The following is a 21,345-nucleotide window of genomic DNA, read 5'->3' as shown; positions in this document are numbered from 1 at the left end:
TATTTATCAGAAAATAAGAAAGATTTTTCAAATGAACTAAATCTGCTGTGGTCTGAAAGTCTGTGTATGCTGAAACCCTAATGCCTAATGTGATGGTAGGGCCTTTGGGAGGTGCTTAGGTCATAGGGGTAGAGCCCTCAGGAACGGGATTAGCACTCTGATTAAAGCGGCCCCACAGAGATCCTTTGCCCCTTACATAGCTTCACATTCATTAAACTGGCACCAGGATGAAAAGGCTGAGAAATGCCAGATGCAGGAACCCTTGTGCATTATGGGGGAGTAGGGCCAGGTGAAGCCCTGCTGAGAACATCCTTGTCCTATTTAGGCATGTTAGGTCATATGCATTCTCTCTCCTCCTGAAGGTGACAGAGACAAGGAGGTTCCCTGCAGAGTAATCTGTGGTGACAGAAGAAGGCAATTGGGATGTCTATCATCTAGTAGATAACTACAAAGGACAGCAGGTAAGTACAATGAAGTAGGCACAGATAGAAGATGGAGTAGAAAGTAACAGAGAAGACACATGCATACCTATATCAGTTACATATATACGCGCACACAAAATGCTACCTATTTTCGGGCAACCCAACAATACAAGGATCTCTATTAACAGCGTTAGAATGGTTTCCTATGGGAGGAAGAGGAATGGGGATAAAAGGGAATAGCAAACAACTCTGTGTGGAACAATGATGGTAATATGACCAGAATGAAGTAAATGACTAATCCAACCCTATATAAGTAAGATCCAAAAAATATTCCCTTTGAAAGAAAACTTCTGACCCAAGGACCCTCAGCCACAACCATGCCAGGTTACCACCCAGACATCGCAGTCACTGGGAGTGAGGTCAGTACCCGAGTCTCCAGGGTGTCAATGGCCTCGGCCTGTCTGCTTCTAGCTGCCAAGAGCTGCTGTCTGGTATCCTCCAAATTCTGCTCAGCAATTGTTTTCTTTAAGTTGAAAGAAGAATAAAAGAAAATAGTCATCTCTCCATTGAATAAATATTTACTGACTCTACAGCATACTATGGTTTGTGTAAGGCTTAAGGGACACAAATGCATTGAAATGACAGCTAATTAAGACAAAATTCACATATCATAAAGTATACACAGGTAAGTCTGACACAGTCCTTTGACCTTGAGGCTGGGACAAAAGACTAACAAAAACATTATATAATAGAGTGCAATGGTGCCCTCTTTTACAGAAGCAAAAAGCAGGATATGGCCTCAGGCAAGTGAGGCTTCATAATTAACAGGTGGCCAGCGGCAGGGGGAGCACACAGGCAGAGGGATGACCAGTGATGGTGTCAAACAGCCTGGGACATTCGGGGAGCTACAACTTGCCAAAAGCTAAAGTGATGGTGGGGTCAGGTCAACAAACAAGACTAGAAAGTTAGGCAAAAGGACCAGGTCATGAGAAGCTTTTTGTGGTGCAGAAAGGAGCTTGAATTTAATTCTACAGGCAATATTTTTCAAAGAGAGGTTGTCTGAACACTGGCATTAAAACTTACCTGGGGGAGTGGTTGTTAAACTTGGGGCCTTACTCCAGGCCTACTGAAATCAGAATTTATGAAGGTAGGGCTAGAGATGGTATACACTTTAAACAAACTCTCTAAGTAACTCCTATGCACACTAAACTTTATAATGTTGATGCACAATAATAATCATTGTATTATTAATAGTTGAAATACACTGAGATCCTACTAATGTTCTAAGCCTCATTCTATGCACTTCACATATCCTAACTTATTTAATCCTAATAACAATTATATGTGTTTGATATAATTATTAACCCTATTTTACAGAGGAAAAAAATAAACATAAAGAGATTACATAAGTTGCTCTAAGTCACAAACTAGTAAATAGAAGAGGCGAGATAAAAACCTCGGTAGTCTGGTTCTAGAAATCAATTTCTACCCTACAGCCCACATTATACTCACTGCAGACTGTAGGGGATTTGTGGAAGATCTTTAAGTTTAGGAAGGTCAGTTTGGCAGTGAGTGTGGAAGAGTCAGAGGGCAAAGGAGGACACAATGATGCTGGGTAGGCCAGTCTGCAGACTTCCAATATAGACTAGGCTAGAGATTCTGGAAGCCCTAAAGTACAACAGTGGCAGTGGAGACGGAGATTTTGTTTTTGTTTGTTTTTTAAAGATTTTATTGGGGAATTGAGGAAAGGGGACACTGTTGGGGAATTGGGGAAGGGAAACAGACAAGTTGTTATCCTTCACACTTAGTTGTGGAGGGAGCAGCTAGCTCATCTAGTCACCATCCAGCCGCCCGCTTGGCAGCTCACGGCCGCTCAGCTCAAGGTGCCGTGTTCAATCTTGGTTGATCCCATGAGGGAGTTGAACTGGCAACCTTGTTGTTAGGAGCACGTGCTCTCACCAGCTGAGCTATCCTGCCACCTGTTGGCAGGTCAGCGGCAGCTCAGCTTGGGCGCAGCTCACTGGCCCATGTGGGAATTAAGCTGGCCACCCTGTTGCTCAGGGCTCACGCTCGTAATGAACTGAGCCACTTGGCCAGCCCGAGACGGAGATATTTAGTTTGAAACTAACTAAAGACAGTGAGGGTCTAACGCAGGCCCAAGGCCTTGGCTTTTTACCTTTGTCACAGTGAGGCCAATCGTTGGTATACCAAGAGGAGGAGGGGCCGAATGTGGGTAGACAATGAGCTCAGACCTGATGAGAAGGCAAGTTCAGCTACACCACTGGGCGAAAGGTCAGTCTGCTCAATAGCCTCCCTCATTAAGGAGAGTCCACTTGCTACCAAAGCAACTCTCGCTCAAGCAAAAGGCAGGTGGCAACTATTTTCCTTGGCCAATGGAAAGTGCAAAAGGGAGGAGGAGAGCAGAGCAGCAAGACAAGTCAACCCCAGTGGAGTAAATCACTAGGTGGGGTTTATTGGTGACCAGGATGCTACTGTTCATAGGCATCTCTGAACAAAGCTTTTCCTTTCCCTGGGGAAAACATGTCACATTCAGGTGACAGAAGACTGTTTTTGTAAGCAGGACAATCAGAAGTCGGAGGGAGTGCTCTTCTCACCAAGCTGTATGCAGACTCTCCGGCTCTGAAACTCTAGGATTTTATGAACTTTCCTTCCCCAAACTGCCTTCCCAGCATTGAGTGGCCCAAAGAGCTCGTTACCTCTCTCAGGAGTTCCTGCACATGTTCTTCTCCTGAGAAGTTCTGCTCCAGTCTCTTCTCTAAGGATGTGACTTTCTCTTGCAAATGTGTGATGAGTTTTTCTTTCTCTTCAGTTCCAGCAGTGACCTGCAGGGAAAGCAGAGATTACATTACACTAAAAACTGTCTCTCCCTCCCTTTCTGTTTCCTCTAGGACCATCCGGTTTGCCTGACACTCTGTTCTCAACTGCATCCTAGATAGAACACACAGCCAGGAAATCTTCCCTGCAAACGGGACACAGGAGATACAAAATCAGAATCCAGCACCACTGAGGCATCCAGTTCAGATCTAGTACAGCAAGAGGAAAAAGCTCGCCCCAATTTAAGCAACTGTCAATCTGGGAAGGAACCATGCTATTACCTCTGTGGAATCTAGCCAGAACCCTGGGAAGATGCTCCTCCTCTTTAAAATAACTAGACTGTATTGTGATGATCTACTAGCCAAAGGAATGCTTCTACTCTCATCAAGCATGTGTTTAATCCTATTAATCCAGAGGCCAACAGGACCTATGTCTTTACCCCAGATGCCAAAATCCAGCAGAGGTAACCCCACTCAAGAAGCTCTCAGCCAGCCCTACAATGACCTACAGAACAATGCTCTTGGAACCAGAAACATGGGCTGGATGAAGCTGTGATAGTGACAATGTAGCTGAACAGATAACTTCTAAAACAAATGATGATATACACTCTGGCTCACAGCTCAGGGACAACAGGGCTGAAGTGCATCTCATACCTTAGCCCCAAACCAACAGCTGCTCACTTATTTCCTTCAGTCTATCTCTTTAGCTATGATGGAAGTGGTGGGTTGGAGTGGGATGAAAGGTAACTTTATGCAAGGCAGAGAACACAGAAGGGAGAGGGACTCTGACAGGAAAGAAAAACAAATTTTGGCCATGTTGACCCATTTTTATGGGTCTCTTACTAATAATATTATTGATAGTGATAGCAATAATTATAATCACTATAGCAGCAATAGCAGCTATAATTTGCAGAGTGTGTGTAAGCACTTCCCATTATCTCTAGTCCTTATAACCACCCTTCACCATGTTCATTTACAAGGAAACTGAAGTTTGGGGTCTAGCCCAAAAGCACACACCCTAGTGATAAAGAATTCAAACCCAGGTTTTCTAGATCAAAGCCTGTATTTGTTCTACTACACATCAACCTGAACTTGAGAGATATAGCTGACCCTTTCTACTGAAAACCAAAAGAACAAACAAGTCATATACCGGTCACTGTGTCTGGCAGAATTAGGGACAGAAAAAGAATCAGTCGCCAACTTCCATTTCTTTTTCTTGCATACCACATCCCACATGGAGTCCCCTCTCCACTCTGGAGGCTTTACTTCAGGCCCTCAGCACCTAATATGGTACAGCTGACATCACACTTAATGGTGAGAAAACTCAAAGCTTTCCCTCTAAGTTCAGGTACAAGGCAAAGATGTCCCTTCTCACCATTCCTTTTCAACACTGTACTACAATAGAAGTCCTTGCTAATGCAATAAGTTAATGCAAAAAGAAATAAAAGGTATACAGAAATGCAATAAGGCAAGAAAAGGAAATAAATGGAAAGCATAAAAGCTGTCTTTGTCTGCAGATGACATAATTGTCTATGTAGAAAATCCAGATGAACTGACAAAAACCTCCCAGACCTAATAAGTAATTATAGCAAGGTTGCAGGACACAAGGTTAATATACAAAAGTCAGTTTCTTTCCTATATACCAACAATCAACAAATGGAATTTGAAATTAGGACCAACCCACCACTACCACTAATTTACATTAAGACCCTCAAAGATGAAATACTTAGGTATAAATCTAACAAAATATGTTCAATATCCGTATGAAGAAAACTACAAAACTTTGATAAATAAAATTAAAAAAAATAAATGGAGAGATATCCATGTTTATCAATAGGAAGACTCAGTATGTTAAGATGTCAGTTTTTCCCAACTTGATCTATAGATTCAATGCAATCCCAATAAAAATCCCAGCAAGTTAGTTTATTTATGAATATTGATGAACTGGTTCTAAAGTTTATACGAAGAGGCACCCAGGATAGCCAACACAATATTGAAGGAAAAGAACCAAGTTGGTAGACTGATGCTATCCAACTTCAAGACTTACTATAAAGCTACACTAGTGAAGACAATGTGGCACTGGCAAAATAGACAAATAGATCAATGGGATTGAACAGAGCGCCCAGAAATAGACCCCCTAATATAGTCAACTCTTCTTTGACAAAGGAGCAAAGGCAATACAATAGAGCAAAGATAGCATCTTCAACAAATGATGCTGGAACAACTAGACATCCACGTGCAAAAACATTCATCTGAATACAGACTTTACACAGCTCATAAAAATTAACTCAAAATGGACCATAGACCTAAACATAAAACTCAAAACTACGAAATTCTGCAAATATACCATAGGGGAAAACCTAGCAACCTGGATTCCATCAAAATTAGAAATGTCTGCTCTGGCCAGCCGAGTGGCTCAGTTGGTTAAGAGCTCGCTCAAGAGTGCAAGCTCTGAGCAACAGGGTCACCAGTTCGATTCCTGGCCTGAGCTGAGCTATCGCTGAGTGTTGACAGGATGGCTCAGCTGAAAAAAAAAAGAGAAATGTCTGCTCTGCATAAAATGATGTTAAGAGAACGAAAAGCCACAGACTAGGAGAAAATATTTGCAAAAGACACATCTGATAAAGGACTGTTATGCAAAATATAAAAGAAACTCTTAAAACTCAACAATAAGAAAACAACCTAGCAGAATAAGGTAAAGAAAAAAATAAGGTATAGAACTGGGAAAAAAAGAAACAAAATTGTCATTATTCAGATGATATGATTACTATTAAAGAAGCTCAAAGACCCTATAGATTCATTTGAAGCTTAATAAGAGTTAACCTGTGCAAAAAAACCCCAATATACAAAAATAACAGTATTTCTATATGCCAGCAACAAATACAAAAAGTAATTTTTAAAATGACAGTTAAGAATTGGTGTAAAAAAAATAAAGCACGTAGGAATAAATTTAACAACAGATAAGTTTTTATGGACAAAATTACAGACCCTTATTGAATCATTCAAAAAAATAGCAGTACTGCATATCTGGAGAGAGACAGAACAAGTTTTTGGATAGGAAAACTCACATCATAAAACAATTAATGCTCCCCAAATACATCTACAGATTCAATGCAATTCCAATTACCATCTCAACAGGTTTTTTGAGCTTGACAAGCTGTTTTATGGAGGATCAACAGGCCAAGAATAGTCAAGATACTCCTGAAAAAGAACCAGGTGGGGAGACTTGTCTTATCAGACGCCAGGACTTATCTTAATACCACAGCCAGTAAGGCAATCAATGCATCGTATTGTGAAATACTGCATCAGCATACATACCCCCAAAGCCCAGGCGTGGTTCCACATAAGTATGGAAAACTGAATGGTGACAAAGCTGGCATTGCAGATCAGTGAGAACAGATTTTTCAAAAAATGGTACCAAAACAATGAAAAAAAATAGACTACAGATCCCTTTCCCACACCCAAATCACATTTTTAGGCATACTCAAGACTTGAATATAAAAGGCAAAAACTATAAAACTGTCGTTGAATGGGGGAGGAGGTAGTCACTTTGTGAGGGGTGAAAAGTATAACTATTGCATTGTTTTGTACACCTGAAACTAATAAATAAATTAAATAAATAAATAAAAGATAATAATGCAGAATAAAACAGGATTTGGTGATCCAAAAAAACCCCCTAAAAAACTATAAAACTTTCTGATAATAACATAGGAGAATAATGTTATGATCCTGAGTGAGGAAAGATTTCTTTAAAAGACAAAAGCATAAAAAAAAAAAAGAAGTAAAAAGACAAAAGCATAAACTTAATGGAAAATAATAAATTCAACTGTACTAAAAATAAGAGCATATGTTCATCAGAAGAGACCATAAATAGTGTGAAGACAAGCCCAAAATTGAGAGAAGACATTTGCAATCCATATAACTGACAAAGGAGTGCAGTAGCCAGGACATATATAAAGAATTCCTGTAATTAATGAGAAAAAGACAGGAAATGTCATCGAAAATGGGCAAAAGATATGAATCAGCACTTCACAGAAGAGCATAAATGACTGATGAACACAGGAAAAGATGCTCAACTTCATTAGTGATCTGGGAAAGCAAATTAAATTCATGGTGAGATAATATTTCATACTTATCAGACTGGCAAAAATGATGTTTGACAATATGCCATGTTGGCAAGAAAGCAGAATCCAAACTCCTATACACTGCTTTTCAGAGTGTATAAATTACTAGATAGTATGGGAAAAAACTGGGCCTTATCTAGTGAAGTTGAAAAACTACAAATCTTTTGACCTAACCTTTTCATGTCTAAATATACCCTAGAGTAACTCTTGCACAGGTAGATGGACGTTCTCAGCATCCTTGTTTGTAAAAGTAAAAGTCCAGAAACACCCTAACGTCCACTGTCAATAGAATGGATAAATACATTCTAGTGTCTCCACATTATACAGTTTAGAAAAGAATAAATGAAAGCTGTATGAGTCCATGGGAATGTTTTTCAGGAATACAGTATTGAGCACAAAAAGCCAGTTTTAGAAGAATACCTACAGCATGATTTCATTTATATAATGTTAGCAAGCATGAGAAATGAAAGATACTGTTTAGGGATAAAATATGATGACATTGTAACACAAAGCAAGGAAATGGAACAATTTCTGGATAGTGCTTACTTACTACAGAAAAAGGTGGGACAGACTTGTGAAGGGCACACCGGGAACCTCAACGATGAACTTACTGTTCTTTTCCTTAACCTGGCAGGTAGCTAAACGAGGGCTCACTGCCTTGTTATACTCTCTACCTTACTTATATTTTACAAATATTATTTTATATCTATTTAACATAAAATAAGAAAAAAACTGACTCCAAACGCCTCATCTTCATAATAAAACTGCCCATCCTCTTAGCCTGACGATTGACAATATCAGCTACTGAGTTGATTAAGCCAGGAACCTAGAAATCATCCATAATGTCTCCCTTTCTCTTGCTCCCTTCTTAACATCCATTACATCAGCAAATAGGGCAGTCCCCTCACTATTTCTTAAATTTGTCTACTCTCCCATTATCTGCACCACCACTCTTGTCAAAGCCACCACCTTATGCCTGGACAACCCCAAGAGTTTCCTAACTGGAAACCCTTTCAATGTTTCCTCCTAAGAGCCAGAGATCCATTCTCCTCCGTTACTTTGTGTGCTACCCTTCTAGTTCCTTCTTCAAGTTCCTAGAATGTGCTAATCCTTTTATTGCCTCAGGGTTTCTGGGTTTTTGTTCTTCTGTTCCCTGCTTGAAATTTTCTCCCATCATCCCTTTCCCTCCAGCCTCAGCAGTTATCTCAAGTGCTACTGTCTCAAGGGTGGTGATCTGTGACTCCAAGGCTAGATCTGATCTGATGCCCTCTTACAGGATCTCACAGCTTCCTGTAGTTTTCCTTCACAGCACGCATAAAACAGTTTATACTTACATATTTATGTGATTATTCATTAATGTCTGACTTCCCTTCTAGACTGTAAGTTCCACAAAGGCAAGGGCAGTATCTGTTTTGCTCACCATGGTAATTCTAATACATAGGAAAGCTCAAATCATATTTTTAGAATTAATGAGGGATCTTGGTGTAACCAGAGTGGACACTTTTTCCAATTATAAAATGGAATGATGGTTCTAATGGATATCAAAGGGTCCCTCAAATCCCCAAACTTTGTGTCCGCTATTCCCTCCACACCTACCCCCAGATGTATTCTGTATCCTTCTGCCTTCTCTCCCTCCTGCTGTCCTACCCATCCTTGAAATTCCAGTTCCTCCAGGAAGAGTTCCTTGACTCCTACGCTGGAAATGCACTCTCCTTATGGCATACCTTCCTGAATCTGAAAACTCTATTTGGGAATTGTTAAGTCTGAATTTTTTTTTCTTGTGGTCACAGGAGATTTGAGTTCCATAACAAAATTGTAAGCCTCTGGAAGAAAATACTGTATGTGTCTAGACTTTCAGTTTGTTGAGGGTAGAGACCTTGTACCACAGTCATTTATTTGCATAAGATCTATTTACTGAGTGCTCCTTGTTGTGAGACAAAAAGCCCCATAGAATAAGCATGAGTTTTGGAGTAAGACCTGGGTTAGAAATCAGCTGTCACTGTGTAACTTTGAACAAAGTATATAACCTCTCTTAGTTTCGATTTAGGTATTTGAAGTATGCTAATAACTTAGCTGGAAGGGATATACAGACTTCTATTTATACAAATCTTACTGTACTGTAATGATGATATAAGTCTTCCTTGTACTTGAAATTAGTGGTTCTCAAGGGATGAAGGTAGGGTTCATGGTACCACTCTCTAGGGGGTGTTTTGTCACAGAGAGGAAGGGCTGGATTGTCAATGCCTGAAGGATGCTGCTGGCATTCAGAACCCAGGGTCCAGGAAAGCTAAATGTCCTGCACTGCAAGGGACAATCACAGAATACAAACTGCTCTGCTCAAAATGGTGACAAGAAACATACCACAGAAAAACACTACTCTACAGTCAATAATAATATTATTGTTCATTATATTATGAGAATTTAGTACATGCCTGGGAGGGCAATAAATGTATGTTGGCCAAATAAAAAAACCAATTGTAATGGTAACATTTATGTGCTTTTGAACAAATTGGATTAGAACCAGGTATGTCAAAGGTACAACTTGGGCCACATCAACCACAACTGTTAACGTATTCTTACGCTCAGGGTCCACTGTGTAGTATTTTAACACATATCTGAGTAGATCAAAGGGTGCGCTTTTGAGAATTCCCGTCCGGACAATTCTGATCTCTTCTTTTAAGCAACCCTTGTTCAGCTGCATGGTCACTGCCATCTGAATGCAGCCTGTCTAGAACAGGAACCAGGGCAATGTGACTGTGTGAGAAACAAGCTTCAGTAGCCATCCAGAGGCGGAACTTTCTGACAGAATTAGTTTTCACCCCATTCGTGAATCCTAGGAACCAGGGTCCACTCCTAGCACTCTGCTTACTTACCTTCTGCAGATCAATGGAAAGCTGCTGAATGAATGCTTGGAGCTCTTGTTCCTTTTGCTCCAGCTCTGTGATCTTATTTTCTGCACCTGTCTTTGAAGCTGTCACATGATCTCTTCATTGAAAGAAAACAGACAATAAACAAATTTGGATCTCTCATCTAAGATACTCTTCCACAGATAAAATACAGATGGTTCTTTGCATGTCAGGTCTGCAGACATTAGCCAAGTGAAGGTTATCAATGGAGAAGACTCCTTGGCTCTCTGAAGCAGAAACCCAAAGAGAAAAACTCCAGCCAGGTTTAAGCAAGAAATCCTGATCTGCCTTTGGTTACTCAATAGCTCAGAAACCAATGAATTGCTCAGCGGGGTTGGAGGGGTTCTGAGCTTAGGCAGGTGAAGGGGAATGGGGGATCCTGAGCCCGTGGCAGGCAGCACAAGCCCAGAAGCCTTTGTCAGTGCTGAGATTGGAAAGTGTTGCAATGAGCAATGGGGAAAGGTGGGGCGGGCCATAGCGAGGGTTACACGAAAACCGCTTCCCAGGGGCCCCACAGACCAAGCAAGAACCTCTGCTCTTCCAGCGCTGAGTAGTGTCTCTGCAGTTCTTCTAGCTTCTGTCTTAAGTCTGATGACATCTGATTGGAGGTCATCAACTCCTCCTGGGTGTGACTAAGTTCTCTGGTTCGTGCTTCCAACTCTTGCTCCATTTTCCTCAGACTTTCTTCTTTTTTTAAAAGCTGATATAAAGATAAAGTTTCACTGATCCACTACTAAGCAATATAATTAAAAAAAATATAGACCAATAAGCCAAACGTTTACATTTTTGTGAGCTTATAAGTGGTCTTATACGCCCAGTAGTTAAAAAGAAAGAAAACAGATTTCAAACAGAACTCGTCAATAAATTGAAACACACATGAATATGATTAATATCAAAGACTACTGGGGCATGTTTATCAGCACTTAGAGAGTGATGACTAGCAACTCAGAATAATTAATAATCTATTCAGCATTTAGCTACTAAAACAAAAATGCGCACCATGTGCTTTACTTTACTTAGTTCCTGCTGCTGGAACCCCTCTAATTCATCCATTTCATCTCTTCTTTGGAAAAGATTCAGACTCTGGTTCCTCAGTTCCTGTAATTGAGCTGTCAGAAACCTTTTTTCCTATTTGGAAGAAGACATCAACTCAGGCAACTAAGACATTAGAAATCATACTATGTAAGCAGAATTCTTAATAAAGAAAAATCTTAAGGAAATCTCGTGTCAGTAGACAATAACACATTGAGAACAGGAAGCTTTACAGTAATTATGACCAATATGGCATTATCTACAAATTTTTTAAGTTAAAAATAAATGTGTTTTAAATGATAGTTGTGAATAAGGGGAATAAGGGCAAATTACTTAACACCTTCTAGTCTTAGCAACTCCAGATATACATTTTCCATGTCTATTCTCAGTGATAGGCTAACCTGGCTGAATAACACGAATAACTGGAGTATGACTGAATGCCCTTAAAAAATTAGATGCATTTAAGTAGAACTGAGTAAGGTTAACAAGTTCAGGTAGCAAGTCAACAAAAATTAGACATGACTGGTGTCAGCAGGTTACAATTTACTAAATGATAACTTCCCGAGATGGATTCTCGTAAGCACAAACCCTGCTGTTGCAGTTTCCAATTCAGAATGAAAAGGAATTAAAACAGTCTAAAAATAACATTTCAAAAAATCACAGTGGCTTCAAAGACCTACACAGGTGTGTAGGTCTAAAATATTCCTGGTCTGAAATATTTCCAACCCCTCCTTCGGGGAGTGAGGGGGAAAGAGAACAATCTCCTTAGTGAACTGAAGTAGGTTTTATTTAGTCCAGGCCTATATGGATCCTATTTACCATAATTTTAAAAGATAAAAAAATAGTCCAATGAGAACTTCAATTGCTATAATCGTAAGAGTTTATTTTAAGATAAAAAAACTTTAAGGGCCGGCCGAGTGGCGTTGGTTAAGAGCTGGCTTGGGACGCCAAAGGGTCCCGGTTCAGATCCCACATATGAGGGCCAGTGACACGGCCCTCTACAGCTAAGACGCTGAACAACAGCTCAACCTGGAGCTGGGCTGCTGTGAGTCGCAGGCGACGGTATAGGCTGCAGCCCCTGGGTGGGTTGCCATGGGCTACCGTGTGTAGCCAGCAGCCAGAGTGAGCGGCCAGCAGCCGCTGTGAGCAGCCATCCAGAAGCTGGCGACTGATCTGCCTCGCCTGGGAAGACTGCAATGATGTTGCCAACTTGGGCCAGTGAAGCAACATCCTCCACAACTAGACTGAAGAACATAAGGGACAGCAACTTGTCTGTTCCCCTTCCCCCAATTCCCTAGTGCTGTTCCCATCCTCCAATTCCCCAATAAAAATCTTTAAAAAACCCCCAAACTTTAATATAACCCATACCACCATATTTAATAAGATTATTAACACCATCTTAGGAGCTTTTTAGACACACATTTCTTTGGGAAATAGATTGACTTTTCTGTCATTTTTTCTTATGTAAAGATGTTAAAGTATTCTGATTTAATAATCAGATTTCTACAGAATACACAAAGGAAGTTGCTGGTTTAACTTGGTGTTTTATCTCAAGAATGGAGCAATAATAAAACTCAACTGTTTAATAAAATCAACAGCAAATATAGTTTGCAACTGAACACAGATTAATCTAAGAAGTAATTTTTCTACCCTGAAGAGTACTTAATGAAAACAAGGAATGAATAAGGTTGCTGCATATAATTTGAGCTGAGGGCATTGACTACTGATTATTTTAAATTCAAATGCTTTTCTAATTGTAGGCTTGAAATGTCATCTTCCTGTTCATGTCTGGGAGCCAGGAATACATTACGTTAGGCACCTACACAGTGTTAGACAAGCTATGGTGCTATAATAGAATAATCAATTTTCCTCACTGACTCTAGCCAAGAAGTTCTCTTATCTTCTCAATGCTGAGCCTGGAGAAATGCCCTCCTTCCCCGCTGCCTCCTCAAAAAGCCTTCCTAACGTTACCAAACTGTCAATCAGGGCCCTAGCAGGAAACAGATGGCAGACTCAAATTAGGTATTTTTTTTAAATTTTTTTTTTTTAGCTGAGCCATCCTGCTACCTATTGGCAGCTCAGCGGCTGCTCAGCTCGGGCTGGACTCGAACCACTGTTGCTCAGAGCTCAAACTCTTGAGCGAGCTCTTAACCAACTGAGCCACTCGGCCGGCCCCAAATTAGGTATTTTGAGGAGAGTTTAATAAAAGGACTTTTCAAAGTTGTGGGGCAGGGTAAGAAAATCCAAAAGAGAAAATGTGCTAGTAACAGTTGGGCATGAAGGGGCAAAGAGATGAAGTTACAAGAAACCCAGAGAGAGAAACTATGCCAAGAGGGTAAACCACAGGTCCGTCTGAAGCTGTGACCTTGGGCCATGGATACAAGTAACTTAAAGGGATCCCACATGGAGAAGGCTGGCGAATAAACATCCTGACCACACTCTTCTTCCACACAGAGTTTTTGTTTCATGTTCCCACTGGTGAAACCCAATCAGAAGCCAGAGGGCAATGGAGCCCTACTGATGCAGGTCCTATCAGCCTTCAGGACACAGACAAAGGTAAAAGAGGAGTGGAAAGTATGTATATTGGGAGGGCACACCCACCAAGAGAGGGGAAGACAACAGCTTTTCAAGCCAATGTCTAATTATCCAGTGCCCTGCTTCTAAGAGGCGGTTTGGTAATCAGTACACTGGAGAAACCATTTTCTAAGCCCCACAGAAGAGACCAACATTCATAATGAGACAAAAATAAAGATGAACTAACCTTTTCGAGCTGATCCACTTTTTCTGACCATTCCTAAAACAATAAAAAAGTACAGTTTTTAGGGAAAAGTATCAGTAATATCAAGATTTTCAGAAAACAATACAAGCTACCCCTCCCCCAAAGCAACCCACTAACCAACCAAAATAGTAAATTTTAAAAAACCCATGAAGTTAGCTTAATATTTTAAAAGCCAAGAGTCTTAAAAGAAGAAAATGAACTTTGCATAAAATTCTAGAACACCAACATAAGCCTGCAGGTTTTTACAGAGCAGAGTAACCAAACAAAGCTATCTCTGCTGTTCTGATACAGCTTTTCAGCTTATTCCTGAGTGTTTTTCTATGATTATTATTATAATTTCTTGGGAATGGGTAGCTGGGACCAGCTGAGTTGGTGACTCTTCAATTGATGTTTAGAAATTAATTTACTGTAGGGGAGGGTCTTCAGCAGCCCCTAATAGTTATTTTCCTTCTCATTTTGATTTTACCAATATGCTTTATGCCACCTGGTATAAGTTAAGGGAAAAGGGATTACATCCCTTATTCACAAATCAAAGAACAGGAGAAAAAATATTTACTGACACAAAAGGCCACATCTCAAGTGCCTACAATCCGAATCCACCAATTTTAGATTACTTCTTCATTTATGTACACTCATACCATAGACATTCACTAAGTATTGGTGAATGGTCTTTTTTCTGGCTAGTAATGTCCTAGATGACAACCATACACTTTAAAACAAACCAACCAACCACCCCACCTACTGTAGGTAAATTATAGATTTTCTTAATGCAACATATCATAAATTGACGTCTTAATAAGTCAGAATTATCATTATAATACCTTGATGCTTATCTTAAATTTAAAATGGCATTAAACAAAATATACTTTATTGTGGTAACCTGCAATAGCTTTATTTTCACTTCTTATTGTCATTCACTCAGCATTTTTCAATGGATGGTTCAAATGAGATTATAGGGATTCCCTTCTATCTAGCTGGCTGGAATTGAAGACATTTGGAAAAGAGCTTTTAACAACTATGTCATCATGTATGATGCTAGAGATAGCATCTTCTCCACTATAAAACGTAAGTGTTTTGGGTCTAGGTTTTTAGAGGACAGAGGCCTTTTCCCTTATCTTGGGGTGTGCCACCAGATTATGGATACACTATTTCTCTTCTCCATTTTACAAAGCTACACAGTTGAAGAATGATATCTTCACATTCTGGACCCATTTCATGATTATAACTGTAAAGTTTACTGATAATTTTCCACCCTGAGGCCAAATGAAATCTCAAAGAACTTCTATAGCATTCCTTTCCTCCTAGGTTGTAAATAGTTTCTACCGGGTTTGTGTCATGATTTTTGAAATCATGTCACTAAGTGAAATCTTTCCACCAGTCTTGGGCAGTGTCACATATAACATACCTCGTCCTTTCTGGCTAATGCCAAAGCCAGTCCTTCTGCCATTTTGGCTCTGTTGGCTTGGAATGTCTCATTCTGCTCTTGAAATTTCCGCATAGAAGCTGTTAACAAAGAGGCTCTATTTGAGATATGGAGATATTTCAGAAACAGCATGACTAATACCCCATGTGATTACTTTACAACTGCTACCTAACAAAAAAGACTAAGGTCACATAAGTGAATTACAAGACTAGGAAAAACCTGATCCATCTCGACTTTCCCAGAATCTTTTGGCCTTAGTAATAGATCAGTTTTTTGTTTTTTGTTTTTGTTTCCTGTTGTTTTTTTTTTTTGTAATAGTCAAGTATATACATTTAGGAGATGCCTAAAGGAATGACAGAACACTGAGTTAGGCAAAATACCAGAAAACAACAACACTGTTGCTAAGTGATGGCTTTACCACTTATCAGAGTTAAAAACAAAAACAAAAATCAAAACAAAACAACACACACAAAAAAACCCTTTCCTTCACTTTTTCTTTTAAAAAAATTTTAGTATATCAATAACTTTCTATGGGCCGGCCGAGTGGCGCATTGGTTAAAAGCTGGCTTGGGACGCCAAAGGGTCCCGGTTCAGATCCCACATATGAGGGCCAGTGACACGGCCCTCTACAGCTAAGACGCTGAACAACAGCTCAACCTGGAGCTGGGCTGCTGTGAGTCGCAGGCGACGGTATAGGCTGCAGCCCCTGGGTGGGTTGCCATGGGCTACCGTGTGTAGCCAGCAGCCAGAGTGAGCGGCCAGCAGCCGCTGTGAGCAGCCATCCAGAAGCTGGCGACTGATCTGCCTCGCCTGGGAAGACTGCAATGATGTTGCCAACTTGGGCCAGTGAAGCAACATCCTCCACAACTAGACTGAAAAACATAAGGGACAGCAACTTGTCTGTTCCCCTTCCCCCAATTCCCTAGTGCTGTTCCCATCCTCCAATTCCCCAATAAAAATCTTTAAAAAACCCCCAAACTTTAATATAACCCATACCACCATATTTAATAAGATTATTAACACCATCTTAGGAGCTTTTTAGACACACATTTCTTTGGGAAATAGATTGACTTTTCTGTCATTTTTTCTTATGTAAAGATGTTAAAGTATTCTGATTTAATAATCAGATTTCTACAGAATACACAAAGGAAGTTGCTGGTTTAACTTGGTGTTTTATCTCAAGAATGGAGCAATAATAAAACTCAACTGTTTAATAAAATCAACAGCAAATATAGTTTGCAACTGAACACAGATTAATCTAAGAAGTAATTTTTCTACCCTGAAGAGTACTTAATGAAAACAAGGAATGAATAAGGTTGCTGCATATAATTTGAGCTGAGGGCATTGACTACTGATTATTTTAAATTCAAATGCTTTTCTAATTGTAGGCTTGAAATGTCATCTTCCTGTTCATGTCTGGGAGCCAGGAATACATTACGTTAGGCACCTACACAGTGTTAGACAAGCTATGGTGCTATAATAGAATAATCAATTTTCCTCACTGACTCTAGCCAAGAAGTTCTCTTATCTTCTCAATGCTGAGCCTGGAGAAATGCCCTCCTTCCCCGCTGCCTCCTCAAAAAGCCTTCCTAACGTTACCAAACTGTCAATCAGGGCCCTAGCAGGAAACAGATGGCAGACTCAAATTAGGTATTTTTTTTAAATTTTTTTTTTTTAGCTGAGCCATCCTGCTACCTATTGGCAGCTCAGCGGCTGCTCAGCTCGGGCTGGACTCGAACCACTGTTGCTCAGAGCTCAAACTCTTGAGCGAGCTCTTAACCAACTGAGCCACTCGNTGCCAACTTGGGCCAGTGAAGCAACGTCCTCCACAATTAGACTGAAGAACAAAAGGACAGCAACGTTTCTGTTCCCCTTCCCCCAATTCCCCAATTAAAAAAAAAAATCTTAAAAAAAAATAAATAACTTTCTACCTCTGTTAGTATCTTTCTTTGACTGAACCCAAAGGAGAACATATGGTTTAGGAGCGACTAAACAAAATGTTCTATTTTTGGAGGAACGACGACAGAGATTTTCCCCAGTTACTGAATACAGCAGCGATGACTGAGAACCGAAGCTATGGCGAGAACCGAAGTCTCTTAATCTAGACCCAAGGGCTGGGCACTAGGTTTTACTAAAATAAAATCTAAGGGCAGCCAATAAAATGGTCAGCTGGATAGAGAGAAGCCGATACACATAAGATTCTCCTAGGAAGCATGCCCATAAGTCAACATAAACACAAGTTGTTTTCTATTAAATATCAAACAAAAGTTATATCAACCTGATTAAGAAATATTGTACACTACTTGTAAAATAAAGATTTGAGCTATGACAAAGGACAAAATTAATCATACATTATTGTTTCATTTTAAAAACCTAAAAAGATTGAAAAAAAAAAACAGGAAAAAAAATACGTACAATCCTGGTGTTTTTCTAATGCAATTTCAAGCTTCTCTTTTATCTTCTGCAAGTTTCGGACCTGTTCAGCATAGTCTTGGGTGAGGAGGATGACGCACATACCAGGAACGGACAAACATCAGGAAAGGAAGTTAATTAAACAAAAAAATGAGTGAAAATGATGATGATTTTCTCAGCCTGAAAACCATTCCTGTTAAGGAAAGCTAGGCAGACAGCCTCCCGTTAACAATGACAAACAGGTATAGTACAGACTATTCACAGTGTAAATGGTGAATACAAACAGGCAGATTTATTTAGCCCTGATAAAGAACAAGAATTGGTCCTGGTCTGGTCATCAGAAATGCCCTGCTATGAAAACCCTCATTATCTTATTACTTAATTTCAAATCTCAGTTTTCACTTCCCCTTCCAGTTTTAGCAAAATAGATCAAAGGGGACTCACTACATACTCACAGTCTATACAACTGAATAACAGCAGTTAGGGCAATAGCCAACGCCTTACCACAGTATACTGCCTGTACAGTGAAGGTACTTTATGCTCTAGAAAAGTCAGCTTCCTTTCTACACAGGAACTGAGTTGCCATGTCAGGTCAAAGTCAGAATTACCTGAGTGCCAAAGAACATAGTATGGTACAGTGGAAAAGGAGACAGGCTTTAGTTCAAGTCCTAACTCTGTCAGTCCTTAAGCAAATTATTAATCCTAAGTATTAGTTTCTTCACTTATCAAGTGATGATATTAATTGTACCTTCCTCAAAGGATGTATTAAATAATAAACTAAGTGTTTTATATGCCTTAAGCACCTGGCACACAGTGTTCAATAAAAGGTAGCTGCTACTGCTGTTGTAATTCATATTAAACCTACAGGAAAATACCCAGAACCTAAGTGGGCTCAATAAATGTCAGTTTTCTTCTCTGTCCCTTCTTCTCTAATGTAAGTCAAGCCCAAACTATTCTTCCATCTGTATTTGGGCGGGTACATATTATTTTATAGCTTCCTTCACAGCATGAAACAAATGTAAAGTTATTTCACTTGCTACTAACATTATTCACGGTAGGGGAAACAGGATCGTAACTATCAAGTTTAAAGCAGATGGTAATTTAAAAGTACAGACTCTAGCATCCAGCAAATCTGAATTTGGATCTCAGCATTACCACCTACTACCTGGGTGACCTTAACCTTACTAAGCCTAATAAGGCTATAGTGAGGACAAAATGAGATAAAGAACTAATTAGTAGCTGGGAGCTATACTATGGACCTTTGATAACTGCACAGACAGACACAGATATTTCACATACAATTTGGTGAATTTTGTAGTGTACTGCTTTCACTCCTATAAAATGGGCATAAGGCCAAGGGACAAAAACACAGAAGCCACTGACCATTTCACAGGGTGAAGCTTTCAAAACGTATCCACTGGCAGAAACCAAAATAAGAACTCACAGCTGTAACAAACATGCCCTGCTCAGGCAAAGAATGTAATGGCAGTTATGTAAACTGCAACGTGCACACAAAAGACATAATGAGAGTTACAGCTTCTATATAGGTGTTGAAGTTAGAAATATTACTGAAAAGGGGCCCAAAGGCCAGAATGACACTTACATAGGTGATGTGTAGCCACAGCAAGTGGCAACATAGCACCAAAGCCCCCTAGTGTTGCAGGGTCCAACATCCGTTGAGCATTCCATGTAAATGGCACCCCATACTCCTCTCCACCCAAAAGCAAACTCTATTCTACATATACTTTTAACCCTTTTATATCCATCCATGGCTAGAAACCTCAGGAGCAGAAAAACATAAGTTGTTTTTTTAACCCTTAAAACTCAGTTTTGAATTTATACTATTTAGTACACTAACAAAAGAAGGGAACAAAGGGGGTACAAGTCACACCTTTCTGACTACGAAGATCAAAATATGTCAAAATAACGCTAAGGCTATTTTATAGGGAGAGTGGGTCAAGCAAGGCAAATTTCCTGTTTGCTTTTTATGAGTTCTTGGACATACCAGAAAGTCTGGCCTCTAGTTTCCGTATCTGTTCATTCCTTCTCAAAAGCTGAGAAGAAAGATCTTCTCTGGAGCTGCTTCCATCGGAAGCCTGTTGAGATAGACACAAGGAGAGGTGGTTTCATACATGGGTTTTCAATAGTGTGAGGCCACAGTACCGAACAGAAAGCGACCACTCTTATTTCAGGTTTGGTTACACTTTAATTGTGATCACTGAAAAGCTTCTTAACTTACCTGGGGCCTAGCTTCTCTACTGTAAAGCAGAAGCAACACTAGCTCCATCTATGATGTGAAGGAGATACAGGACACTAAACAGATAAATTATGTGTGTATGTATATGTGTATGTGTGTATATACATGCTATTGGAATCCATTATAATTATATTACACCAAGTACATAATACAAAAAATATATTTTCAGTGACAAAAAAGGAAATCACTTTATTTTTCCAAAGGTAAGGCCCTGGGATAAAGAGAAGGTTCTTTAGTAAGGGATCAAAGGCTGGTCTGTGATGAAGAAACACTGTCACTGACATTGATAAAGCTTTGGTATCTTTATCTATAAAACTAAGGGATGTCAATCTAAAGCTCTAAAATGCATCAAAAAGCTTAGTAGATAATACACATTCAATAAATCACTATATTCACGAGACATCAATTTTGCCCAACAATCTACATTATCTTAAAACATATGATCACTTTTATGACTTTGGGCACTGCTTACTATTGCTTATAAATTACTTGCTTTATCTTTTTCCCTTTGATTATAAAATTTTAAAAAATACAGAAGAGTACGGAGAATGGTTTAATGAAAATTACCTTTTTTAACAATTGCTGTTGTTTTCCTATATTTGCTTCATCAATTTTTAGTTTACTGAAGTACTTTAAATAACAGACAGCATGATATTTCAACCTATGTACTTTGATAAACATTTCTAAAATATAAGGACATTTTCCTTTGTAACCACAATACCATTATCAGGAACCTAACAAAATTAAAAATAATAGTATTTAATATCTAGTCATTTTTCTCTATTTTATTCCCAAAATGTCTTTAAAGGTAATTGAACAATTCACTTCAAATATTCCCTTACCTGTCTAGCCACTTGTCCATCCATTTACTGAGACTCAGTATAGTGTATAGTTAAGAGGGAGTCTCTGGAGGTGGAAGACCTGGCTTAAAGTCCCATCTTCACCACTTATAAAGTATAACAACTTGGGCCAGTTTGTCAACTTGTCTGTGCATCGGTTTCCTCGTATATAAACTATTATAACAAATATGATCTACTTCACAGAACTGTGATGAGGGTTAAATAAATCAACACTTGTCAAGTCCCTAAAACAGAGCCTGGCACATAATTAGTTTTAATACATGTCATCTATTAATATCATTAGGAGAAGCTATGAT

The 21,345-nt window shown here is 39.4% G+C and overlaps 1 protein-coding gene across 5 annotated transcripts in view; it reads right to left on the bottom strand.

The window, feature by feature from the left end:
• Window positions 1-21,345, bottom strand: part of GOLGA1 (golgin A1) — a 45,207-nt gene that overhangs the window by 18,350 nt on the left and 5,512 nt on the right. For all 5 annotated transcript variants that reach the window (XM_019658813.1, XM_019658812.1, XM_019658815.1 and 2 more), the window contains 9 exons: window positions 19,938-20,028; window positions 17,936-18,010; window positions 15,503-15,600; window positions 14,080-14,112; window positions 11,286-11,414; window positions 10,817-10,986; window positions 10,254-10,365; window positions 3,140-3,265; window positions 850-945 (listed from right to left, as the gene is read on the bottom strand). In XM_019658813.1, the coding sequence (XP_019514358.1) occupies window positions 850-945; window positions 3,140-3,265; window positions 10,254-10,365; window positions 10,817-10,986; window positions 11,286-11,414; window positions 14,080-14,112; window positions 15,503-15,600; window positions 17,936-18,010; window positions 19,938-20,028 (930 nt within the window). The remainder of the gene's footprint in view (window positions 1-849; window positions 946-3,139; window positions 3,266-10,253; window positions 10,366-10,816; window positions 10,987-11,285; window positions 11,415-14,079; window positions 14,113-15,502; window positions 15,601-17,935; window positions 18,011-19,937; window positions 20,029-21,345) is intronic.

This window comes from Hipposideros armiger, unplaced genomic scaffold (genome assembly GCF_001890085.2).
Source record: "Hipposideros armiger isolate ML-2016 unplaced genomic scaffold, ASM189008v1 scaffold_290, whole genome shotgun sequence".
Classification (NCBI taxonomy): Eukaryota; Metazoa; Chordata; class Mammalia; order Chiroptera; family Hipposideridae; genus Hipposideros; species Hipposideros armiger.
The sequence above is the reverse complement of the archived record's forward strand: the minus strand, read 5'-3'. Positions and strand labels throughout refer to the sequence as shown.